This window comes from Telopea speciosissima, chromosome 1 (genome assembly GCF_018873765.1).
Source record: "Telopea speciosissima isolate NSW1024214 ecotype Mountain lineage chromosome 1, Tspe_v1, whole genome shotgun sequence".
NCBI lineage: Eukaryota > Viridiplantae > Streptophyta > Magnoliopsida > Proteales > Proteaceae > Telopea > Telopea speciosissima.
The window spans coordinates 66,485,587-66,513,432 of record NC_057916.1 but is presented as its reverse complement, the minus strand read 5'-3'; the positions used below and the strand labels follow the sequence as shown (position 1 = coordinate 66,513,432).

Genomic DNA, 27,846 nt, shown 5'->3' with positions numbered 1-27,846 from the left:
AGTTTCCCTTCTCCCACGGTGAAGAGAGAATCTCCTAATCAACTCTCTTTTTAGCTGTCAAGTGAGACTATAAGAATAGTGAAGGTCATTCCAGACATTCGCATTGTGGGGGCAAAGTAATTTTGACCCTCCATCTCTGATTAAATTTTTCACCCAAAACTTTCACCATATATAACTTCAAATGACAGAAACATGGAAGCCTCGTAGAAATCCTTTCTCACATAGTGCAGTTTAAATATCAACAACTGCCATGTGGCCAATCAGTTGGGGCCAAAATTTTATGGATAGGTAAACCACTAGGTCCGTGTTCACATGTGAAGTTTCAGCTCTACCGGTCCTAAAAGTCGGTTAACCTTTTGGGATTAGTGTGTGGTTTGTGTGATTACACTTTTATAAAAACAAAAAAGCTGTGTTGTGTGCGCTGGGTGCACTGGGTGCGTGGGTTTAGTCCCACATCGGGTGTGTGTATTGTGTATATCCATCATTCCACCGTCCTAAAAGTTGATTAACCTTTTGGGATTGGTGTGTGGTTTGTGTGATTACACAAAGTTTCAACTCTACTGTCAAAATAAAGCTTTTGAAAATCTAAGGTTATGATAGAGTGATATGATTTATTTTTATTCCATGATACATGATAATCAGGTGCTCCATGTGTGACTTTTTCTCTGGGGTGACATTTGTCTTCCTCTAAAGGAGGGATCAATATACTACCCTTATTTATTGGCATCTTTCACGCTAAGCCAATGGACACAAAGTAAAGAACGCCTCATGATATGTATACAAAAGGATATACTACCCAAACTATGGTTTTAGGTATCAGATATCAACTGGATGGGGATCAGTATTGTATTGGTCTTCAAAATATCGATATTTGACTGTATTTCGACAACTTTACCCTTTATCCGTACAATTCACCAATCTGATATCAATGTCAGCCAATATTGATACAGCTGATCCGAAACCGATACCTAAAACCATAAACCCAACAGTGTGTCAATCATTTGCCCTTAATAGGACAACCCATATATTCTGAGTCCAGCCCACTAAAATGGGTACAAAACCGGTTGGACTCGGGTTTTATCCACACACAAGTCTAGATCCATTTCCCTTCAACTGACTGAGGGTCATCATCATGGAAGTACCTCAAGACCAAATATCTTAATGTAGGATGGCCCACACAAAATCCTTTAGATTACTCCCATTAAAGTGAAATCTAGGATTTTCAAGAATTGCGTGCTATCCCAGCGCATGCGCAATAGCCAGGTTAGGTTTCTCCGACCATAGAATTAGATGGGTGAAACGTGTTTTAGACATTTTTTTGGGGGAAAGTTTTTCTATCAGCCACCGTCCTAAGGTGAATTTTTATCCTGTGCAGTTATTGCAAGGTGTAGTACTACATCGTGCGGCAGCTGTAGAGGCCATGTGCATCATGTAGGGCCTGTTATGTTACATGGCCTCTGCTGCACCACACGATGCAGTACTGCACCATGCAGTTATAGGAGAGGATAACGATTCTCCTAAGGTCATCAAACATCCCCTTATTTGGTGATAATACCCCCTAGGTCCTGTGTGTTCTCCTCTCCTGCCATCTGAAGGCAATGGTCAAGGGATGCTCCCTTGAATTCTTGATCATGGTTGAAGGAAAACTCTATCTTTGTTTTTTTTGACTGTTTTTTCGTGTTTTTTAAACACCCATGGCTGACCTTCAGCCACCATACTAAGGTCATCAAACATCCCCCTATTGGGTGACAATACCCCCTAGGTCATGCATGATATCCTCTCCCCCGTCTATCTGAAGGCCGTGGTCAAGGGATCCTCTCTTGACTATGATTGAAGGAAAATTCGAATTTTGTTTTTTTTTTTGTTCCTTTTTTTTTTTTTTTTTTTTTTTTATACTATTTTCCAAATTAATCCTAACTATATATCAAAGAACATCTACAAAAGCACAGAAGTTTTAAATGCTTTTGTCTTCTTTGAGTGGAAAAAATGGCATTTAAAAATATAATCTTTTTTCTAAAAGATAATTTAATATTATAAAAATTTATGTCTCACATATATTAGTATTTAGTAAATAAGACATGGTTTGGTTGCACAATTTATATGTGTACGTTGTTGCTAATTTTTTAGTCTAGTATTTTTCAAATCTAAACATTTCAAACATATTATTTTTTTTTATTTTTTTTTTTTGCCATTTTCAAAATGCTTGACAATATTAATTATTTTCAAATACGACGTACCAAAAACAAATTAAGTTTCTTTATCAATCTCGATTTAACTAACTACATGTTCGACTCGGCCTTTCCAAACATGGGTAATGATATTACCTTTAGAAAGACCTACCCACATGGTTCAACCTCATCGTGCCACATGGATAGGTAATATGACTATTCCGACCATTAGATAGAAAGAACTTGATCTGAGATGAGTCAAATATCGAATTTCAAACCCTAATTTAATCAAATACTTGTTTACATATTAGCATGCATCCCCATGTAGGTCCACGCACTTCTATGGTACTCTGACCATAATTATGTATCTCATAGTTTTATTTTTCAAAGCCCTATTTTTCCACTTAGAAAACTGGATCTAGATTGAAATTTGATATATGAGATAGGACCTTGGGTTATACTTATCCACAAAATATGACCTTGATGCCATATACTAGAATTCCCCCACTCCCTATGAAGGCCTTCATATGTTTGGGAAATGGGGGACTCTTCTTCCATTTCAATAAACTACAATGACCAAGTATGGGAAAAAGTTTCCTATGTAGTCAATGTATCATACACTATCTCACATGATTTTTTTAATTATTTTTTATATTCTCCCTTACCATGTTAGCTCCATATAAATGATATTGTTCTCGACACCACCATTGATTTAGTGTGAGAGATTCTCAATGTGGGAAACTTCTCCCTATAAATAATAGGGAAAAAAGAACGTTGCTTGATTGTGTTTCCCTATGCCCACACAAGGGATGCAAAATGACCACCACACGTCTTCTCCTGTTGGATGCCTCAACACACGCCACCCCCTTCATTGGCCCCCGTATTGATGCAAGGATAAAGGGGAGCAAACCCTGCCCTAAAAAATTGAATCTAGTTCCAACACCCTGCATTGGAATTAGATGGCCGGACCCCCCATATCTAATTAAATTAATATATAAGAATTTGGTCTAACAGGCCCCAATTGACAAATTATATAAGAATTTGGTCTCCATCTGAACCGGGTTCATTTGAGGAAGGACCCACTTGACAGGTCCAATGTCAAGATGTGTGTTGACCTCACCTCTTATCCTATCTGTTAATTAAAATCTTAATTTACGTAGTCAATGAGTTGACAATCTTTTGTCTCCCATCAAGTTTGCAGCTCACCCCGTTCTCACTCTGTTATCAGGGTTTTTGTTTTGTTTCATTTTTCTTTTTTTCCTGTTCTACCTAAAACAAAAGTGGATTGTTGTTAATTAGTTAATAATAGGGTAGTTGTTTTATTGTCTTTTTTCTACCTAAACAAATCAAAACTGAACTGCATTAATTATATATAACTTTAAAGTTCCAATATTGGCCTTTCATTCTTGTTCGTCCTCTACTCTTACCTAATCTAATATTTTTCTTCTTCACTTCATAAATTCAATCTCTCTCTTTCCTAACTTCTTCAGTCACTATCTTGTAGTCCACATTCTTGTCACCTAAGAAACCTCTTTAAAATCTAAAGGAGACCAGCTAGCTGTATTATAAAGCTTTGGAATCTGTAAACAAAGCTGTCTTTGAGGGAATTGAAAGTTTGTATTGCAAGAGTTAGGTGAAAGGAATTAAATTGTTCAAGAAAACTAGGAACCAAAACCTGAGCTGGGTTCACAAAACCTTTCAGGTTTTGAAGTCTAAGGGGACAAAGAAAAGGTTAAACTTCAAAGAAGTTGACAAAGTAGGACGGTGGTATTATATTTGTAGTAAAATAACTGAATATAAAAGATACATTACTCTCCTTCCAACAAGTTTCTTAGTTACACTTTCTGTAAATAGTGCAATCTGAGCTAACAAAATTCAAAATTTCAAAAGCTTCAGTTGGTCCAGAGAAGTTTTCAAGCAGACTTAAAAATAAAACCCAAAAAACAAAGAAAAAAAGAAAAACCCATTTAGTCAAAATTCAAAAAGAATTGAGTTTTCTTTAAGGCTTTTTTACAAACATAAAGTAAGCAACAAGTTTGAACAATGTTCCAACTAAAATCTCTTAATAAGAACTGGGTCAGGTGTCTCTTTATGGTCCCCATGAGTCATGACTGGAAAAATCTCATTCGTTCCTAATTCCTACACAGTCTTTCCCCGTCTCTGAAGTCTGAACACATAGGTCACAACTGACGACAACTTAGGTCTGGGCCGTCTAGGTGAGAGCATAACAAACGTAAGCCACTATGCTTCTCTGATCCGATTTGGATACGGAAGCAGAGACGAATGTGAGGCTACCTCACCTCACAGCTGGCCTTGCTAAACACGTACCATTGGAAAAAAAATACCCTAAAAAGTGTATATGAGATCACTGGGCTAGATTTGATGACGTCAAAAATGTGAGTGTTTACACTTTTGTTTTTATGGTCAACAGTAAAATATATTGATTATTGACTTTGGACATGTCAACTTTCTTATATTTCAGCTTCAATTTATTTCTCCGTTGGGAATTGAAAGGTTGTATAAATACATCTAGCTTGTATACCAAGGTATTCAATCAACTTGACTCTTTGAATGTAAAATTATTCTCTTAACTCTCATAACTTTCTTTACTCTATTTTTTTTTTTTTGTAAGAACATTTTCTACTCTCTTTGAACATGGTAATAAGATAAGGGAAGCACTTTTCTATTCGGGAGTGCTAGCGATGTGTCTATCTCTCTCCTCCTCAAAACAAAAGGGTAGAGGTGTTTTTTCATATGTGGAGGCCGAAGAGTGACAGACTCATGGGAGTGCTGGTATAGGCCACACTCTTGGACTGAGTTCTTTTTCCCATATAACAAGGAAGAAGAAGAAAGTACAGACATCAAATGGTTCAACTAGAGGCCTACACTCTCATTGGCCCCACATTGGTGCAGGGGTCACACCTCCTCTACTTTATGGGAAAAAAGAAGGTTGTCCGACTATGTGCACATGTGTCGAGACACAGAAAATTAAGACGAAATGATCACCTCGCGACCTGTGAAATGAAAAATCCCATCCCACGCCTGTTGGATACCCCTCCATGTGTTCTCATTGGCCCTATAGTAGTGCAAGTGCCACGTAGCCTAGCAGTAGTCCCCCCTCCCCTTTATGGTAACTGGAAGACAGCCAAAGCTATGTAACGTCGATGCCCAAACATAGAAAAGACAAAATAATCGCATCACCACCCGAGAAATGATAAATCTCACTCCTATTAGATGACCCACATGCATTTTCAATAGGGGTGTCAATGGGTAGGGTTGGGCCGGGGTCTGCCCTAAACCCTAACCCAACCCTAGAGGCCTTAACCTAAACCCTGACCCGACCCGACCCTGCCAGGACTAAGAAACCCTCAACCCAGTCCCGAACCTGCTAGGGTTTTTCCTGACACGGCCCAGCCCTGATTGACCCTGATAGGGTCGGGCAGGGTCAGGTTGGCCCTGATTGACCCTCTCTTGACCCAGACCCTGACCCTGATTTTGTCTGTAATCCCATGTGCCTTTAGGGCTTTTTTTGTCTTTTGTTTTTTAATTTTTTTATTAGACTATATATATAAATAAATATTAGACCAAATATATATATATATACAATATTATATACTTATAATTAATACAGGGTTGGGCCGGGCCGGCTAAGCCCGGGATCTAAACCTTGACCAGGCTCGACCCTGCCAGGGCTAGATTATAACTAGACCCAAACCCGCCCTCAGGGTTGAAAAATCAGGGTCGGGTCTGGGCCGGGCTCAGGACGGGTTTGGGCGGATTCAGGCCAGCCGGACTTTATTGACACCTCTAATTTTCAATGGCCCCGCACTGATGCAACAGCCATGCAGCCTGACAAAGAAACCCAACCACTACTTTATCGACCTAAATTGGTCGGTGAATCATACTCGGGCGAGTCATTGATCTCTCTACTCTGCGAGTCATCTCTTGTCATTGTAATAGGACGATGTGTAGCGCGTGCGCACTGTAGAAGTTAAAACACGACACATATAATAATGACTACCCGAAGTTCTCCATAGTTTCTCATTTCTCAAATGCTTCTCGTTCTGCACGTGCATTCATATATAACGTTTTAAGTCCAAAACTATAAGTCTGCTTCACTCGCTCAGCGTGTTTACGCGTGTGCGTGTCCGAGGTTCTCCCTCACCATCCCACTTATATTAAATACAAAGGGGAATTTTTTTTTTTTTTTTGAGTGAATAGAGAAACTTATATTAAAGAAAGCGAAGAAGAAGGTGTGGGAGAACTAATAAAAGAAAAAATAAATTGAGAGATAATTGATAGTGGGAAAGGATAATAACCTTTTTCGAATAACTGTGGTCACAAAAAAATATCTATACATATGGATCTCTTTATATATGTGCCCTGTATAGCATATAGCACTTTATCTAATTATTATTCCTTATCACTCACTTATCTATTTTTTTTATCTAAATTTCTCAACTAAATCGGATTTAATCACTCTTAATTTTAAACTAAGTTCTTCATTTCCTCCAACTGGTATCAACTTACTTACCAATCTACTCATTTAATTGGACCTCTAGTCTTCAAATAAATCTCTCTCTCTCTCTCTCTCTCTATCTCTGTCACTATAATGTATTTTACTTCCATTCCCATGTCAAATTGTTATCCACATACCATACAAATCCCTCAACTAGATCTACAAAAATGAATTTGACCTTTGAATTTATTCATTCTTTAAACCATAAAATTCTATTCAATTTTCAACATTTTTGACAAATTAATTGGTGTAATCTCCATGAAACTTCCTACGTTTAATTTGTTCTTTGTTTTTAAAAAATTCTATACCTTACAATGACCAAAATATCCCCAACTAGTAGTTTCCCAAGTTAGTAGGTTTTTTTTTTTTTTTTTTTTTTTTAATATAACCTAAGCTAGTAGGTTTGGTGGCGTATAACCAATGAAGGATTATAAAATGGTATCATCTATGTGGGGTCATATCTGGTTCATATTATTGGTTAGTTATGTGACAAAGTTTATAAAAGAATCTATACAAGAGGAGTGTAACAATCTTTGTCTAATTGTTTTTAAATGATCTGACAATTTCATTAAACCGTGGAAGTTTTGAAATCAATAATTATCATCTTTAATTCACGGGCACCTCCAATTCCTCTAATAGAAAGGCGTGGATCCCACCTTAGACAATGTTTCGGGTAAGGGTTAGAACGATCATTCACACCCCATATGAAGAATTGAAAGGGACAACAATTCAATCGTGGGTGATTCTAAAATCGAAATCCAAAACCATTCCAATAATTATTGAGCGGGACTCAAGTTTACACTCTTTAGTTGAGACCGAGGGTAGTAATATAATTTCGCACGAAAAAGAAGCAGACAATTTCGGACTATTTGATGTATTAGAAGAGTCAACGATAAACTTTAAAAAGCCCGACCAAAAAAATACCCTTCTCTTTAAAAGATATTTCCTTCGAGCCATTGACATTTCTTTGTAGTTTTGGCACAAAAAGCAACCTTAATCTGTAACCCTATCTCTATATATAGTCTTTGGATCCTTCCACCACCACAGCTGTCCATACCCACTCCAAACTCTCAGAAAGCTCTCTCTCTCCCCTCAAACTATAAGGTCCTTCTGGGCTTCTTTTTAACTCTCTGAACGGGTGTCTCTCTCTGTCTCTCTCTCAGACAAAATCAATGGAGATCGTCCGAACAATTTCAGCCCAGAACGGACTTGGTTTCCAAGCATCACGACCCAGCTTGGCCTGCCGTCGAGTGTCCCGTTTAAACCCTCTCACAAGAGTATCAGCTTCGACTCAGACTTTAACAATTGAATCTACTCAGACCCACCTCTCCAACCTCGAGAAGCTACTCCAGAAGCAGGTCCCTCCGCCCTTACAATATAATACACAGCCTCCTCACAAGGATTCCGGTAATGGGTCTTCACCGGAAAAAATGGTCAGGAATCTCTTCGAAAACTTGAATTTGACAAAAATTTTGCCAGATAATATGAAGGCGGCGGCGGAGGAGATGTCACCGCGACACATGAACCGCTTGCAGCGCCTCCTCTCGAAATCGCCGGAATATTCCCCAAGGAATAATCTCGGTAGTCGGTGGCGAGAATACCACGGTTGTAACGACTGGGTCGGCATCCTTGATCCGTTGGATGAGAATCTCCGGAGAGAGATTGTCAGATACGGTGAATTCATCCAGGCCGCATATCAAACCTTCAACTCCAACCCCGCAACATCAGACGACAAAGCTCCTCTGCCTCGGCAGGTGTCGTTGCCTGATAAGTCTTACAAGGTAACAAAGAGTCTGTACGCCACGTCATCGATAGGACTGCCATCATGGGTGGATGACATGGCACCCGATCTTGGCTGGATGACACAGCGGTCCAGTTGGATTGGGTACGTGGCGGTTTGCGATGACAAGAGGGAGATTTCACGGATGGGAAGGAGAGACATAATTATTTCGCTCCGTGGGACTGCCACGTGTCTCGAATGGGCCGAAAACGTAAGGGACGTACTGGACCGGGTCCCTGGAGAGGATAACTCTGGTCAGGTCCAACCGGCCAAGGTAGAGTGCGGGTTCTTGAGCTTGTACAAAACCCCCGGTTCAAACATGCCAAGCCTATCCGAATCGGTGGTCGAAGAAGTACGGAGGTTAATGGACCTCTACAAGGGTGAGACGCTGAGCATCACGGTGACCGGCCACAGCCTTGGTGCGGCGTTAGCCCTACTAGCCGCCGACGAACTGAGCACATGTGCACAGGAAATGCCACCGATCGCCGTCTTTTCCTTCGGCGGTCCTAGAGTCGGAAACCGGGCATTTGCGAACCGGGTCAGCAATAATGGAGTCAAGGTGTTAAGAATCGTGAACTCACAAGATGTTATCACGAAGGTTCCAGGGATGTTCGTGTGCGAAGAACTAGACCAGAAACTGAGAGACAACGAAAAGGTGGCAGGGGTAGTGAACGTGTTGGATAACATGCCTTGGGCCTACTCACATGTGGGGACAGAGCTCCGGGTGGATAGCAAAATGTCACCATATCTTAAACCAAACGCTGACGTGGCTTGTTGTCATGACCTGGAGGCATACCTTCACTTGGTGGATGGTTTCATGGCTTCTGACTGTCCCTTCAGAGCTAATGCCAAACGAAGCCTTACGAGATTACTTCATGAACAAAGGTCAAACGTGAAGAAATTGTATATAAGCAAAGCAAAGGACCTGAGATTAAATCTTGACAACTTGCAAGCAGTTGCAATCCCAAGTTGTTTGCCAAGTCCATCGTGACTGGTCAGCCAAGTTTGACCATGATCGAACCGGGTCCTTATAGTGGTTGGGCCGGAACATGTAATGGTTCATAATTTTTTAGAACCGTTAACAATTGTCGACGTGCCCCATTTTTTTATTTTTTATATCATACAAGAATACAATTTGTTGCCCTAATCTATTCCATGAATGCATGGGGGATTGTTTACCATTTTATAGTTTTTTCTCAGATTTACAAACATTTCACGTATAGAATGTTGGAAAAAAAAAGCTATCTTGCCATGAAGAATGAAAATAGTCATCGATCTCATATAATGTTTGGATTTTGGAAATTAAGGCTGTGTTTGGTAAGTATTCTTGGAATAAATTATCGGTTGATTTTACATTCTCGAGCGATCAAAACAACTATTTTTATCATCCGAGAAGACGAAATCAACTTAAAATGCATACCAAATGCTGCCTAAGTGAAATCTAATGAATGTAAATCTTGGTTTTCAAAATGCATTTGAGGTCAATATTAATACTGAAGATAGAGTAGTCATGGTCAAGGTGTTAATAGAAGTAACAATGGTTCATGTCATGAAATTCTATGTTTTTTTTCATTAATTTCCACTGCTGACTATACTATTCTTCCTTTTATACAAAGTTGATGGGTTGGATGGAAAGTTAAAATACCAAGCAAATCTAGCATCATTTGAAGGAATTTGCTAACCTCACCACTGATCCTATGACACAAGGTTTCAAGTATATGCAATAGGACATGGGATCAGCCTAAGGGTGTCAAAATGAAACCGAAATCGACCGTTTACGATCGAACCGAACTGCACCGTAGAAAAATGATCCGATTTTGATTTTATAGGTTCTCTTCCCGGTTCATTTTTTATTTGCAACTCAAAACCGTGGTTCTAAACTGAATAAGAAACAAAATAGAAACCGATACCTCTTACTTGAATACTAGCACATGCATCAATTGGATTAATTAATAACATAATAATTAATTTAATAAACATAATTATTGTATCATTCTTGAAACATAAAATAAGTAAAATGTAATGGGTTAACTATATATTATATTTTTTCAAGTATGAATTGAAAATGATGTATGATGTTAAAATGGATTAACTAAACCCTACTTTCTAATAAAATAAATAGTTTATTTATCATGTGAGAGTGGAGAAGAAAAAAAATGGAAAAACAAAGAATAGGAAAGGAATAGAACGACGGTTAAGGATGGGAATATTTTTTTTTTATCACATAGGCATGGGAAATATGATGAGTGAGAGTAGACCGGGAGAGAATGGGGAAACATGGGAATATAAAGGCCTTGAAAACTAAGGATGTCTTCATTACTAGTTCTCAAAACGACACTATACAAACCGCATGTAAACCGGTTATGAATCGGATAATGAAAATCGAATAGAAACCGGTAAAATCGGACCGTATGCAAAACGATTATGATTTATCTGATTCATATCCGGTTCGATTTTGATTTCACCTTATCAAAATGTAAACCGCACCGCAACCCAACCGAATAACCAAAATCGCACCAATTGACACCCTTAGATCAGCCTCTATCGATTTTGATCTAAGTTGGAACTATTCTGAATATTAACAATTAGAATCGGGGAAGAAAATTCAAAAAGTAAGTTTCATTGATTTTCTATTACTTTACTTGATAGAAAAATGAAGGTAAAACATTAAATCTTTTTTTTTTTGGGTTTTTTATTGAAAGATCACTTTATTGAGATTAACGTGGAGTATGCATCAATGGTCTAGAACACATGTCTATAATCCATGGAATGGAAATTGGCCAAACTGTCGTATACGTTATCGACAATGCCTTCCTTGCCTATAAGTTGGCAAAACTATTTTGCTCCCTTGGAATATAAGAAAAACAACAAGATTCATAATGGGATGACAAATAAATACATCCAAGATAGGCTTAATAACCATTGGTGAAACACCATCTCCTCGTTGAAGATATGTGACAATATCCTTGTGATCAATTTCCACCAACAAACGATCAAAGCCCTCTAAAATGCCTTCTAAAAGTGTTGATCTTATAGCCAAAGCTTCGCCCACCATAACAAATTGGATTCTTCCTGTCTAGAAATAGTGTGAAGACAACGCCCGTGATGGTTTCGAAAAACCATACCCAATCCAATCCACCTTTTGTTATTGAGGGCAGGAAACTTGCATCATAATTAACCTTCCCTACACCGATTGGTCGTGGCTCCCATGAAAAACATGAAATCAGTTAGGAGATTCAAAAGAGAGGGTCCTTATAAGAATCTGTTGGGATCAGGATCAGCTGGCTCGATCATTTCCAATTCGAATCATGTGATTCACAAGATCTGATTCCGATAACGTCTACGACACCATTGTTCAATCACATGTTAAATAGACGTTTATTTCTTTGGAAACCCAGATCCGACGGATAATAATCAGGGTTTTAGATATTGGTATTGGTCGATCTGTATTGGTATCAACCATAACCATTTCAAATATGATACTGATATATTGTTGGATTTCTGTGTCCTTCAAACCCGGTTTAGTTTATATTGAACCGTTTATGCATTTTGGTTTAATATTATCACATTTGATATGAAATTTTTGGGCATTGTGTCCTTAATTTTACACTTAAAATGGTAGTCACGACTAGGGTTTGGGCTGAGCACCCTTATCATATGGTTGTCACATTGGGTACACCTACGCATGTTGATGTCAGGGTACGAATGCGAGTACACATACTGTTGGATATTGACGAAGAATCTATTTATGTCAATTCCCTCATGTGTTACTGGCGGATGTAAGTAAGGAATAGACATACGCCATCGAAACCCAATACTTGAGAGGATCTTGTCCCTGCAAAATGTGAACACATTCTTTGGTTTATTAATGACTGAGATTCTAAGAACCAAAGCCGGTATTCTGGGAATGTACGAACATTTTGTGAGTGAAAGAGTCACTCAACATGGTCTCCAGCCACTACCCGGTTGGGGAACATCAAGTAAGAGGTTGTCTGTGGATGGTTGAATGAGAACCAGGATCCTATACCGTTTTGGAAATGATTTTGCAAAATTTATTTTCACATAAAATTATACGTTATATGTATGTTTTAATTAAAAATGTTTGACCGCGTTTTGAGGATTCCAACTACATACATAGACGCTCTGATATGGACATGTACTATGGAATGAGGTTTGGCAGTATATGTATACATGCCCTAGATTCCATAATGATAATGATGATTAGTGGAGGGTTGGTACATAATAAGATGTTATTATGTAAGGCTATTTTTGAGATTTGCTAATTACTTAGCTTGTTTAATTTAATGGATGTGGTACTATTATTTTATTATTCATTAAATAGAAATAAAGAATTAATTATTATCCCCTTTAAGATTCTGCTTCTTCACCAATTAGAAGCACACTGGGATTAACTAACAGAGGGGTGTTGGCCAAGCACTCTTGGCTGAAATTTCTCTCCACTTCCCTTGGCCGAATTCTCTATTCTCTCTCTCTCTCTCCTTCTTATTGCTCTCAAGTATTTGAGAGTGGGTTTTGAAACCCTGGTTTATGTGAAGCTTTGAGGAGACGTCGAATTGACTTAGAGAACCTTAGTTGCACCAAAGAAGGTTCAAAAATTGTTTACCTGGTGTGCTCATTGGAAGAAGAACCACTATCTGGCGGAGGAACAACACTTGAGACTCTTCAAATTAGCAAATTTAACTAACTCTTTTGTAGTCATTCTTGTATTATTTGTAACTCATGGGATGCGAAAAAAAAATCCGAATTGATCTCTTTCCGCTGCCCATTCGAGTATGAGATGATTTTCTTTTTTCATGAGATGGAAAAAGATATTCTTTTCTCTTCTTGTCTTTTCCCTAATTCTTATGGAATAGAAGAAGAGATTAGTGTAATAAAATTTTATCTTACCATAAATCCAATTTTGATTGTTTTCCACATCCACAATAATGGGATGGGAGATGATCCTATGACTTCCAACATATATATCTTTGGTATCGACAAAAAAGATTTTGAATTTGCAGTTGATTCGGATTGATATTGTTCATTACGAATTGGTATCGTATCATTATCATGACCAATACAAAATCCGCTATAATGCACTAAATCTATTACAATAATCCAATGGTTGGAGATCCATAGAGATTACACTCCATCAGCAACTGATGAACTTGGTTCCTAGTTCCTCTCTAAACCCTGAAACTACCTTAAGGATATCATTTGGTTTGGTTTCAGTTTTTTGGTTCAATCCAAGATGCAACATATGAAATTCAAAATCGAATTGAAACTAAATAAGAGCCAATTCAGTTCCTTATTCGGTTCACTATTTAGTTTTGATTTGATTTTTACTTGGTTTAGATCCTATTTTAGGTGTGTGAACTTTTTACTTCTTCACCAACCAAAAAAAAAATTTTAAAAAAAAATAAATTTATTTCTTAAGACCATAATCCATCAATTTTTTGTTTTCAAACATTAAAAAGGAATAGAATTTATTAATCATATTGATTAAAACATTAAAAAACGAATATGATTAATTCAGTTCGAAAATAGGTAATTCGGTTCAATTTAACTATTCAATCATTAAACCGAACTGATTTGTTTCGAATCCGGTCAGTTCATGGTTTAGATTTCTATTCTAAATTAACACCCTTACCTATTCTGTTCAGAATGTTTGGAAATCAGTTGGGATAGATCAAATTCCACATAAACCCTAGAAATAGAATGTGAGTCAGCCATTCCAAAAAGGGAGAAAACTGAGATAGGCAGATTCAATTTCATTTTTTGAAACCGTGCCAAGGATTAGATAATTGGATGGAAGCTAGTAGATAATGAAAGAAGGGGAGAAAAAAAAGGCATATCTAGTGCACGAGGATCCCTCTACTGCCGGGTCTAGGGAGGATCATAAGATATTATTTCCAAACTCGAATCTGTGAATGGAGCTACCTTACCGTTGCACCAAGGCTTGTAGATAGTCAAAGTAAACCCTAAAAATAAGTTTAAGGTAGGGGTGTCTAATCCTAAATCGAGCCAATCAAATCAACTAAAAAGCTCAAACCAAATCGAACCAATTCCTTAATGGGCAAGCTTGGTTTTGGGTATTATGAAACGGTCTAAAAATCGAACCGTACCGAACATGGAAAACCTGATCGATACCAATCCGAAAAACAATTAAAAAATTTGTTTCTCCATAATGTATATAGATACATGACAAACTGAACCAAACACTTCAAACCAATTACAAAAAAAAAAACCAAAAAAACAAACGAAATAAACCAAACTCAAATCGGACCTCTAGCCAAACCGCTCAAAATCAAACTTTCCCTTTTTGGTTTGGTTTAAGATTCACCCATTCTCACCCCGAAACCAATTCAACCTGACCGAAATTAGACTGAACCGACCCAATTGACATCCCAATTGGGTGCAAAACAATAGAGAGAAGAATAATCAGTCCGCCAACTACCATTAATATATCTTGGTCTTACGGCCCACATAGCCTCGAACTCTAGTCTTTTTGTTTTCAATCCTGATGTTCTAATCTTTTCCTTACTTTGTGTTCTTGCTAAATATATGTATGTTAGCCGAGAGTAGATACAGTTATCCAACAATATTATACATTCGTTATCTTTTATTACTTAATATATATTTTCTTTTCCTATACAAAAAGGATGCAGGCTGCACCCAGACACATGGGGGTGGGCAAAATGACCACCCTGCCCCTGAATGGCAGGTCCATATGTCTGGATGCACGCTACGCTGCGGCACAAAGAACATCAGCCCAAAAAAATAGAGAGAAGAATAGCAAATTGACAGAAAGGATTTACATGTAAAATCAGTCTCCAAAATAGAATGAACTATAAATATTTTTGGTGAAACTGAAACGGAGAAGTAGACAACCCTGTTGAAAATAGAAACTTAGATAAATTCCATCTGGGGGTTCTTAGATATTGGCGAACAACTAGCAGGGGCAGTGTAAAATAGCTTATTTCGGTGTTTTTATCTTTCAGAGAAGTTTACGACCCTACGTCATTGCCGGGCTCTCAGATACTTTAACGATAATGGCAACTCAAGAAATTGGCAGTTTTGGTAACCGAATGGTGAATACTATATATATATATATATGAAAGATTGGGGAAAACATGAAAAACCCCCAGACACAGAGGAGAGAGGGGGAGGGGGAGGGGGAGGGGGGGAAGGGAGATGGCAATGGGGAAGGAATCAGGTCGAAGGTGTTCACACTGTGGAAACAATGGACATAACTCAAGAACATGTAATGTGAAGGAGAAGGTTGGAATGAAACTTTTTGGTGTAAGGATTTTGAGAAAAGAAGATGATGATGAAACTATGAAGAAGAGCTTGAGCATGGAGAGTTTGGGTACATGTACGGCTGATTTGAGTTCTTCTGATCCTGGGTCTCTCTCAGATGGGCTTCTTCATACAAGGAAAACCACCACACATGAAAGAAAAAGAGGTATTTTTGGTTCTTCTTTTATTTTTTTTATTGAGATAGTATAATTCTTTGCTTTGAGTGAATCTGAACATCTAAAAGGGTTTGCATGTCCTGTTCTGTTCTTCTCTGTTCTTGAGTAGTGTTTCTGACCTCTGCAACCTAGGTCAGGACTCAGGACCCTATCCTTTTATATTGAACTTCTATTCCCACTTCCAATCCATCACTGAAGAGGGAGAGGTCTAATCCAAAAAACCTAGTTATTGTGATTCTATTAAAATTATCCTGTATAGTTTTTAACCTGACAACTAAGTTTCAGACATTGCATGACTCTGATTTTAGGATAGGCTGCATAATAGGAAATACTGAAGAATGAATTCCACCCATATTATGGATTTTCAATGCAAAGGTCTATCCTACCCCCCAAAAAAATGCAAAGGTCTATGTGTTAGGGACTTGGGTAGATAAGGAGAGGGTGCCCAAGTTACTATAAGTCTCTAGGGCAATCGAGTTCTTCTTCATCTCCCCCTCCACGCGAAAGAAACTTCTTGTGGCTCTGTTACCACTTGTTAGGGACTTGGGTAGAACTCAGAGGGAGCCCAAGTACCTATAAGTCTCCATATCTGGCTCCTTACATCCGATTTGGGATTATTACTTTCACCTTCCACGTGGATTCCCAACACTATGATGATTGATGATACAGTGCAGAAGCATTGGATTTAAGTTCTTGTGTAGGATTGATTTTGGTCTCCCCATGAATGGACATAGGAGTTAGTAGGGGAGTTTGAGTTGTCATTGTTTAATCTATAGTATAAAACTGTTTTTGTGTAGAGTAGGATTGGGGACTTTGCAAAGTAACTGAATTGTTTTGAGAGCTTGAGAACTCATCCCTTATCATGAACATGGGTAGCTTTCATCTCCTTCCTTCTTCCTTCTTCCTTCTTCCTTGTTTGAGATGTTGGAGAAGATTGAGTTTTTAGTTTCTTTTCTGTATGAAATGTTAATTCCTTTGATTCCTTCAGGGATGCCATGGACAGAGGAAGAACACAGAACATTCCTTGCAGGATTAGACAAACTTGGGAAAGGTGATTGGAGAGGAATTTCAAAGAATTTTGTGACCACCAGAACACCAACCCAAGTGGCCAGCCATGCTCAGAAGTATTTTCTCAGGCAGGCTTTATCCAATAAGAAGAAGCGTAGATCAAGCCTTTTTGATGTGGCCATTAAAAACCAAGTAATTCCTCCTTCCTTCATTGACTTTTTTTTGGTACTTCTTGAACTTTCAAATTCTTATTTTAAAGTGTTAGATATAACAGGTTCCAGCTTCCCAAATTTCACCAGATAATGAAGCCTCAGAACTGGTAAACTTATTCTCTCATTACAAGAGAATTTTTATTAAAAGAAAAACTTATTATCTTTTGCAATTTCTTTGAATAATGTTGCTTAAATTGGATGCCTCAGGCTGGTGTATCAGCTCAAATTACATCCCAAGTTGCTGGTATAGGATTAGAATCTCCACCAATTAGCCCCATATCTGCTACTGCTGGTGCTCCCTATCTCAACAGAATCCCATATATGGTATAAGTTTACAGTAACTATCTCATCTTCTCTGCAATTCTTTTGCCTGTTCATCATGAATTTTAACAAGTTTTAACAATTCTAGCATGTAAAAAATCCTTCTTTTGTTTTCTCCCATTTGTCATACTAATCTTTGAATTCTTAAACAGGCAGGATTCGGTGGCATGAGACTGAACTATCCAGCAGTTAAAATTGTTCCAACTGTATCTTACATCCCTGTGATGAACTATCCCAACCAAGGTTATCCATACCTACCTAAATCCCACAACCACCTTTCCACTTGTGCACCCATTCCATCCCAAATGCCTATCGATAACTCATCATCTCAACTCCAACAATGTGTATCTCAGGTAGATTCGGTGGCTTCAATTTCTACTGTGAACACTGATCTAGGTTTGAGTATCAAGCCACCTCGATCGCCTGACCGGGCAAAGTTGTCATCTCAGACATCCAATTTCCATGAAGCTGTTGGAGTGATTTGAGTCCTATCTATTGGTGTAGATGAAGTAGCTCCCTTTCTCTTCTCACCTTTTTCAATTGAGAAGCATAGATAATGAAATTCTCTTTCAGCTCTCCCAAAGAAGATGAAAAATAAAGTGGGGAAAAAGAAAAAAGAAAGATACTTATTCTATTTCATTTAAGTTTAGAGGTTTTCATTTTTCTTGTATAATTTCCTGCATCTGAGATATTCTAAATTTCTATCTCTATAGAGCCAGAAAGGATAGTTTGGAGAATATTATAGAGCCTGGATCTTGTACATTTCAAATAAAACCTTTGAAAATAAACTGGATAACAGTGGTTGTTACAATATCTTGTACATTTCCTTTACTTATTTATTTTTTATAAAAATAAAACTATCATTAAAGGTAATCGCAAAATAACATACGGTGGCGGTTTGTAGAGAGTTTTCCTCTGATTTAACCAGTTCTGGTTTTAGTGGTAGGTTTATGATCCATGGATATCAAGTTCCTACCTTGCTTTAATACACTAACAGAACCAATGGTTTTACCAAAACAGAGAACAATTCCCATAGCCATTGCTGTTCTTATTGCTTCACCATCAAGTTTATCAAGTCTTGGCAATCAGTTCAGACCTCTATGATGTTGCTTCCCAGAGGCATTGCTCCTTGAAGTCCTTTTTGCAATCTCCTTCCTCTGCTTAGTTTTCAAAATCATACCAACTAAGTTGTCAATCATACAACATCATTTCTTAGATAACTAAAGTCATGAGAAGAGGTAGGATCCCAATGCGATCCTATCTAGAATGAAATGTTTTTAAAAATATTATATCAATGAAATACTTACTGAAACATACACATTTAGATCCTTTTAATAAATACTTCCCAAAGTAGCAATTATTTACGAACTAGTTCTTTCATTTTACAATATCACATGATAGATTATAGGGCATGTATTTAATTATTGGTTTTTTTTTTTTTTGGTAGATTGTATTTAATTATTGTTAGACCCCAATCTATTGAAATCCCTTGTCCAGAGATTCCGTAATTATGATTGGATCATCAAGAAAATGACTGATCCTAAGGTCCTCTAGTCATTTTCTTTCTCGAGACAATTCAATTTCGGAGCCACAACCAATAAGGGCTGTAGCAAAGTCATGGGAACAAATCCCACCTTCATTATAGGAGGGGAGGGAATAGTTGGGGGTGTTAAAATATAGGGAAAAATATCCCTGTTTGTTGGTGCTCCCTACACCCTCTCACACAACACCGTGAAATGAAGTCCTTGCCCCCTGGGTAGTTTCCCAGGCATGCTCCAATGTTGGCCCAGATGCTGGTGTTGGGACCATGCGACCAAGTAGTGATCCCTTGTCCTAAAATATAATATATCTTTTCTATTAAAAAAAAAATCAACTTCTTAAAATAATTATTATCGCACAGGATGATATCATATTGAGCTGAGAATTGGCATGTATACCTTGTACTTTCAACCGCATTTGTTGCTGGAAAAGTTATATTTTCACATTGGATTTTAAAACTTTTTTTTTTTGTCATTTGGCCAACTTTATTTTAGCTGAAACTTGACATATGAACAGAGGACCTTCGGATCCACTTGTCAACAAAATTAATCACCTCAATGCCCAACTTGGAAATCTCTCCTCTACCGCACCCTAGCCTAGCCCCTAACCCCAAAGGCTAAGGAAAGGAATTATCTCTATAAACGACTCCTCGAGCAGTTTTATCCACTCTACAATGTGGTAGGCATTTGAGCCAGTCCAGAGAAACTCTCTAGACATGTTAGACTAGAAACAACTTTATCCGATTAGACAACAGTTAGGCAAAGTTTTTCTAGTCTATAAAGACGAGAGATTATCTCTAGACTGACACTATGTTTTGCCATGTGGAGTGATGATATGATGATTACACAGATATCTAAAAATGATTCAAATTTGTCACATGCCAATTTCAAACTTATTGGCTCCAAAGGTAATTTCTTGCCAAAAGGCAATGTTTGTTGGTGCTCTATCTTTGATAGCATTATTATCTCCAAGGCACCCATTTGCAAAGGAGGCAAATCCAATGTCAAAACCATGTTCTCTCCATCCTTGCTCTAGGCCTAGATACAAGCTATATCCTCCTTCTGTGGGCTTGCACTTGCGTAGAACCCTATTTAACTCAATTGAACGATTCTTGGGCCCATGGGTAAAGGTTAGATAAACAGGAAAATATATAGACTACTATAGAGTTATTTATGCTTGTTCTAAAGGCCCATTGCAAAGCTCGTTCATTATGTCTTATAAGGAAACTCTCAAGTGGCTGAGGCAAAGTAGTTGACACCATATTTAAGTATCCATCCATTCATCTTGTTACAACATGAATCCCTTCTCAGTTCTCACCATCAGAGTTTCTGATTAAGACAACAACATTGCAACTTTCTTTTGTTTGTCAAGAATAGTTGTGTGAACATAAGGATTCAGCAGTATCCTCCTCCACTATTTTCTCAAACCCAACTTTGATGGATCAATGCATTCCCTTTTAGGGCATTAGATTAGGGGATTTTCCAGGTCGCACCTGATGAAAATTTTCCTCTAGCATTCATTAAACATACCCTAAATCAAGGCAACATGAGTTAAAAGCACATTAGTTGGAGAAATCCGAAATAAAATTGGAAGAAAAGAAATGAGCTCAGGAAAGAATCCTACAGAGATATTTTTCAAGGCAACAAAATGGAAGAAACAAAAATAACCGTAGAAGTTTAAACAGATATTCTTGGTTGCATCGGACAGTGAAGAAGAAGAAGATGAAGAGTTGCAGGGGTAAAATAGAATATATTCAAGCAGGCGCCAAGACACAAAGAAACATATTCATACCCTAAAATCATACCTTTGAAGCTTTCAAGAAGAATGAACACAAAAACCCTAAAATCCACACATTTTATCAAAATATGCCCTAAAATCATACCTTCGAAGCGTTCTTTTCAAGCTATTAGATGAATGCACCAAAAACAAACGAAGGACCAAGTGATTCAGAGCTTCAATGGTGTTAGGGTTGAAAGAGAGATCTAGGGTGAGAGAGAGAGAGAGAGAGAGAGGAAGGTTACCTTCACCGATTGCGAGTGAGAGACCTAAAGGAGAGTGACAATCGGCAGAGAGCTGAAGGAGAGTGAGGATCGCAGAGCACATCGTGTGGAGTTGGGTCGCAATTTTTAGAAGCCACGAGAATCCATTTTTAGTCATGATATATATATATATATACCTGGGTCTGGAAAGTCAGAAACTTGGATTCATTTTAGAATTCGCCCCTTGGGTGAATTCTAGTGGATTCTAAAATTACACAGAAAAAAGGATTCTTGTGGATTCTTATAATCCAACACGGAACTGTGTACCGAGCAACCAAACACAAAAAAATTTAAAGAATCTAGATCCCGTCGAATCCGTCTCCGAAGAAACCTTCAACCAAACTAGCCCTTAGGCCCTGGCAGGGTTGGGTTGGGCTTGGGTTTAAGTTAGGCACCTAGGGTTGGGTTAGGGTTTAGGGCAGGCCCAGCCCAGCCCGACCCATTAAAACCCCTTCACTTACCTTCATCAATCTACTGTCCTCTCTCGTCCCTATGAGTCTGACTGAAAACTCCAGCAAGCTGTCAAGATCATCGTCTTCTACAGTGCTGCGGTGCAGAACCAACTTTGAGTGCACCACCCCTGCTTACGCTCTCTCATCTAGGTTCCCTCTCTCTCTTTCTCTCTCTCTCTCTCTCTCTCTCTCTCTCTCTCTCTCTCTGATCTTGTTGGGTAATTGTATTACAATTTCTTACAAACAATTTGAAACAACACAAATTGTAATACAATAGAAGCAATAGAAACTATGTTTGACCTTTGGCTGAAATGAGAAGAGCAAAACTTGAATTTAATGCAGATTCACACCCGCAACAACTTGAACAAGCTTGAGGTTGAATCACACTTGTGGTGCTGTCTTTAAGGTAATTGATGCCTCCTACTGCCAAAGATTATTCTGCACCACTACCCCAAGATAAAACAACCTCCAACTAGAAGATAAAGTAGTTCTTCTAGTTCCTTGAAGGAGCCAAGAGCTTCAACACAACAACCTCTTTCACACTTAGAAGAAAAGAGAAAGAAAATAAGACTTCTTGTGATTGCAACGTATGAGCATGGATGTATCTCAAGATGTGTTTTGCAGTGCATTTGGTTGGGTTTATATAGACCCAAAACCAACCCTTGCACACCCTTGGAATTCCCAAGAATAACCACCCACTTATGATCAATTTAATTAGAGAATGATATTCATGTACATGAATTGAAAATTAATTCCTAATTCATGGTCATTCCCCACTAAGGATCATGAAAGGCCTTAAAATCCATTCATTCCCCACTAAAGACCATAACAAAGCCCTTAACATCCATTCATTCTCCACTAAGGACCATAAAAGGCCTTAAAGTCTCATAAAGAGAAATACATACCTATGGCCATGAATTGAGAATTGATTTCATAAATGAAATTAATCTCAATAAATATCCTTGACCCACTTTCCCACTCATAGTAGTGACCATGAATGGACTTCAGGGTACCCATAGGATGTTACAACCCTTTGGAATTACTTCCTTGATTACATGGGTCCCACACCATAACAAAGCAATCAAAAATATTTTGAAACTTAAAAATAAAATAAAATATATATTAAATATATTTTAAATCTAAAATCCCCCACAAGTTTCAAAACGACACGAAAGACACATAAGACACACCCTGTGACTGAATTAGACACTATAGGACACATCGTTGTAGGTGTCTTTCGGACTTGAACCTACACTAGGTCTAATGGACCGCGTTACAGAGTAGAGGTAGAGTCGGACTCCTTGAACCTTTCCTCATTGGTGTAGTTGACCGTCCCATTAACCATACCCCATAGGTCGACTCTTGAGCTGCCCATCATATAATCATTTTGGACTTTTGAACTAGTCATGTCCCTTATTTTGAATTCATGAATGTTTTAGAGAACTCGCCTATAAGTTCTCATTGGTGGCGGCCACACCCCCTACATTCACTTAGGTTAGTCCCTAGTGTGCACCACAACTGACATACCCCCACATTTCCTGGGTTTAGACTAATTAAGAGCTTTACCGCTCAACCTCTTTCTTTATGGTAGTACTACTTTCACTATGTGCAGCTTGGATTGAATATTTATACAAGTAGTAGTATAGAGCCGGTCAACCGGTGACTTCGTTTGTACCCCTTGAACCTAATTCAGGCATTTAACCTCTTCACACAGGTAGGGTGTCCATCACATTACCTATGGATTAGGCATTAACCCCAGTCCTGTAGATGCACTACACAAGTTCTTGACAGACATAGGCTTTGTGAACATGTCAGCTTGGTTACTTTCTGACTTCACATAATCGATAGCTATCATTCCTTCATCTATGTACTGTCTCACAAGGTTGTGTCTGAGGCGTATGTGCCTCATTTTACCATTATATATCCGGTTCTTGACTAGATGTATAGCCGCTTGATTATCACAATGTAGTGACACCGATGACGTCGATTTTTACCATAATGGAATATCCGCCATTAAGTTTCTAAGCCATTTGACTTCCGTTCCTGCCTTTTCCAAGGCTATAAACTCAGCTTTCATGGTTGAGCCCGTCCCACAAGATTGCTTTGTGGACTTCTATGAGATTGCACCGCCTGTTAGTGTAAATACATACCCACTAGTAGCTACAGATTCGTTTGTATCTGAGATCCAATTTGCATCACAATACCCTTCCAAAACCGCTGGTTTACCACTATAGTGTAAGCTATAGTTTATAGTGCCTTTTAGGTACCTTAATAACCTATCAACCGCGCTCTAATGTTCCTTACTTAGATTATGAATATGTTGACTAAACTTTCCTACCGCAAGGGCAATATCTGGATGCGTACAATTCATTAGATATGTGATCGAACCAATCATTTGAGCATATCTTTTTTGATTCACTGGTTCACCTAGGTTTCTTTTCAAATAATACCAAATATCAGAAGGTGTTTTAACCGCTGAAACTTCATGGTACCCATACTTTTTAAGTATGTTTTCTGCATAATGGGCTTGGGATAATGAAATATGATTTCCTTGCTTGATGATTTTGATCCCAAGGATCACATCAGCATCTCCTAAGTCTTTTGTGTCAAAACTAAACATCAAAACTTTCTTAGCTTGATTAACCATTTCCAAGTTTGCTCCCATTATAAGCATATCATCTACATATAGTAGTATGAATACACCCCTACCACCATAGAACCTGCTATATAAGCATCTTTCAACGTCGTTTATAACGAACCCATTTGAAATCAGAACCTTGTCCAATTTAACATGCCATTGCTTCGGTGCCTGCTTCAATCAATATAAGGATTTTCAAAATTTGCACACCTTTCGCTCTTGGTCAATTACAACACAACCTTCTGGTTGCTTTATGTATATTTTCTCCTCTAAGTCCCCATTTAAAAATGCCGTTTTCACATCCATTTGATGGATGATCAGGTTATATATTGACGTCACTGCCAACACAACCCTTATCGTGATAATTCTAGACACTGGGGTAAATGTGTCAAAGTAATCAATATTAGGCTTTTGCCTAAAACCCTTGATAATAAGTCTTCCCTTGAAACGATCAAGTGACTCATCGTCTTTTAATTTCTTTCAAAATATCCACTTTGTTTCCAAAGTTCTCGACCCGAATGGTAAATCCACCAATTCTCAAGTGTTATTCGTCAAGATTGAATCTAGTTCACTCTTGATTGCTTCTTTCCAAAAGACGGCATCCGGTGATGTAATAGCCTCTTTGTATGTAAGAGGGTCCTTGTCTACTAGATAGACAAGCCACTCATCATCTGTATATTTGGGTCTTTTGAGTCGCTTGATCATCTTAGGCCAACTTTCGTCATCATTACTCAATTCTTTATTGGTAATCCTTTCATTTGACCCCATTATCCCATTAGTCAATTGATTATCCTTACTTGTAGGTAAGTTGGACTTAAAGGAAAATAAATTTTCAAAAAACTCAACGTCTCTTGATTCTATGATGCTATTTAGTTCAATAACATCATCCATGGTTTTAATCACCATGAACCGGTATGCCATACTATTTATAGTATATCCCAAAAACACACAATCATATGTTTTTTGTCCCAATTTTTTTTTCTTGGAATCCGATAACAACACTTTAGCCAAACAACCCCAAACCCGTAGGTGTTTTAGACTTGATTTTCTATCAAACCATTTCTCAAATGGAACCATACCAGTCTTGTTATGTGGGATTCTATTTGATAGATAACATGCCGATAGCATGGCTTCTCCCCACAGATCAAGTGATACACCTGAACTCAATAACATAGAGTTCATCATCTCTTTAAGAGATCTATTTTTTCTTTCGGCAACCCTATTTGATTCTGATTGGTATGGAGCGATCGTTTTCATGGATAATTTTATTTTTCTCACAAAACTTATCAATGTTAAAGTACTCAGCCCCTCTATCGGTCTTAGTACAAATAACCCCTCACTAAGATATCCCTTCCCCACAAAAAATTATTTTTAGTGATAACCGCCTTATCACTTTCGAAAGCTAATTTCATTCCTACTTTATTAAACAAAGAAACTGAAATTAAATTACACCTAATATCCGGCACATGGAGAACATTGGTGAGAACCACAGTCTTTCCCGAAGTGAAATTCAAAGTCACTTTTCCTTTTCCTATAACAGGGGCACTTTGGAAATTTCCTATAAATACTTTTTCATCTTCTATACTCATAGAATAGGAGAAAAACATCTTCAAATCACTACAAATATGTCTTGTAACACCGGTATCCAATACCTAATCTTTTGGTTTTTCAACCAAATTTACTTTCGTGACCATAGCTATAAAGGCGTTATCTTCAACTAGGTTCACCTTTTCAAAATTTTTCTTCCTGAACCAGCAATCTTTCTTGAAGTGCCCTAGTTTATCACACATAAAACAAGTAAATTTCTTCTTCTTGAAAGAAGACTCATTATTGTCTTAACGATTCTTCCTTTTCTTGCTTTGTTTGTTGGTTTCTACAAAGTTCGCTTTTAGGCTTCTTTCCCCAAGGTCTTTTTCACCCTTGTCCTTGTGCCGGTTCTTCTCCTCAATTTTGATCCTTACAATCAATTGATCTAAAGTCAATTCCATCTTCTTGTGTTTCATAGATGGCTTAAAGGCATCCCAAGAAGAAGAAAGCTTTTCAATCAAGGCACTAATCATAAATTCTTTTGGTAGAACCATCTTTTCCTTTGCTAGCTTTCCACCCAAAAATTGAAATTGACCAATTTGGTTTGAGATGGTGTCATTATCTTTCATAGCAAAGTTTAGAAAGTTAGCCACCAAGTACTTCCTTGACCTAGCATCCTCAAGAGAATACTTTTTTTACCAAGGCATTCCAAATTCTAAAGAACTATACACATGGTATAGGTCATTTGATCATGTGTTCAAGATCCGATTCTTGCACTGGTAATTCGCTTGAATCCAAGTCACCCTTTTGCCCTACTTTTCAAGATTATTATTTTTTTCCGACATGGGTTCAGTCAAGGCAAACACCACCCCAATTTGGGCTAAAGCAAACAACATCATTTGCCTCCATCGTTTGAAGTTTTGACTTCCAAACTGTTCGATCTTATCAAATTCAGAGACAATCCTTATCTTACCCAAATCCGAGACAAGCTCCATCACCGACGGGATAATATTGTTGGGGATTGAGTCAATGGTAGAAAAAAGAGAAATCTCCTTACCATTGCGACTAACAGAAACTTCGCCTTCTTGGTTGTTGATTGCTCCTTTAATATTATTGTTTGAAGGATTTTCTTCGTTGGCAGCTCCATCAACAGTGTTGTTGTTCGAAGCATCACCCTTGTTGCTTACAACTCCAAGATCAACTATGAGATCTTACAACAATCAATTACCTTAAACTTGTTGGGTAATTGTATTATAATTTCTTACAAATAATTTGAAACAACACAAATTGTAATACAATAAAAACAGTAGAAACTATGTTTGATCTTTAGCTAAAATGAGAAGAGCAAAACTTGAATTTGATGTAGAGTCACACCCGCAATAACTTGAACAAGTTTGAGGTTGAGTCACACTTGTGGTGCTGCCTTTAAGGTAATTGATGCCTCGTACTGCCAAGGATTGTTCTGCACCACTATCCTAAAATAAAATAACCTCCAACTAGAAGATAAAACAGTTCTTCTAGTTCATTGAAGGAGCCAAGAGCTTCAACACAACAACTTCTTTCACACTTAGAAGAAAAGAGAAAGAAAATAAGACTTCTTATGATTACAACGTATGAGCATGGATGTATCTCAAGATATGTTTTGCAGTGCATTTGATTGGGTTTATATAGACCCAAAATCAACCCTTGCACACCCTTGAAAATTTCAAGAATAACCACCCACTTATGATCAATTTAATTAGAGAATGAGATTCATGTACATGAATTGAAAATTAATTCCTAATTCATGGTCATTCTCCATTAAGAATCATGAAAAGTCTTAAAATCCATTCATTCCCCACTAAAGACCATAAAAGGCCTTAACATCCATTCATTTTTCACTAAGGAACATAAAAGACCTTAAAGTCCCATAAAGAGAAATACATACATATGGCCATGAATTGAGAATTAATTTCATAAATGAAATTAATTTCAATAAATATCCTTGACCTACTTTTTCACTCATAGTAGTGACCATGAAGGGACTTTAGGGTATCCATAGGATGTTACAACCCTTTGGAATTACTTCCTTGATCACATGGGTCTCACACCATAATAAAGCAATCAAAAATATTTTGAAACTTAAAAATAAAATAAAATATATTTTAAATCTAACAATCTTGTCTGTT

General features: G+C 37.8%; 2 protein-coding genes across 2 annotated transcripts; both read left to right on the top strand.

The window, feature by feature from the left end:
* The first annotated feature begins 7,839 nt into the window (after positions 1-7,839).
* LOC122661583 (phospholipase A1-Ibeta2, chloroplastic-like) lies at positions 7,840-20,267 on the top strand. Its single transcript, XM_043857031.1, has 3 exons — positions 7,840-9,491; positions 17,370-17,375; positions 20,257-20,267. The coding sequence occupies exon 1, from the start codon at positions 7,860-7,862 to the stop codon at positions 9,456-9,458; it is 1,599 nt and encodes a 532-aa protein (XP_043712966.1). The 5' UTR covers positions 7,840-7,859; the 3' UTR covers positions 9,459-9,491; positions 17,370-17,375; positions 20,257-20,267.
* LOC122653192 (probable transcription factor At5g61620) lies at positions 15,668-17,968 on the top strand. The gene is made up of 4 exons (XM_043847136.1): positions 15,668-15,932; positions 16,889-17,142; positions 17,403-17,489; positions 17,636-17,968. Exons 1-4 carry the CDS (start codon positions 15,668-15,670, stop codon positions 17,966-17,968), a joined length of 939 nt encoding a protein of 312 aa, XP_043703071.1.
* Positions 20,268-27,846: the final 7,579 nt, after the last annotated feature.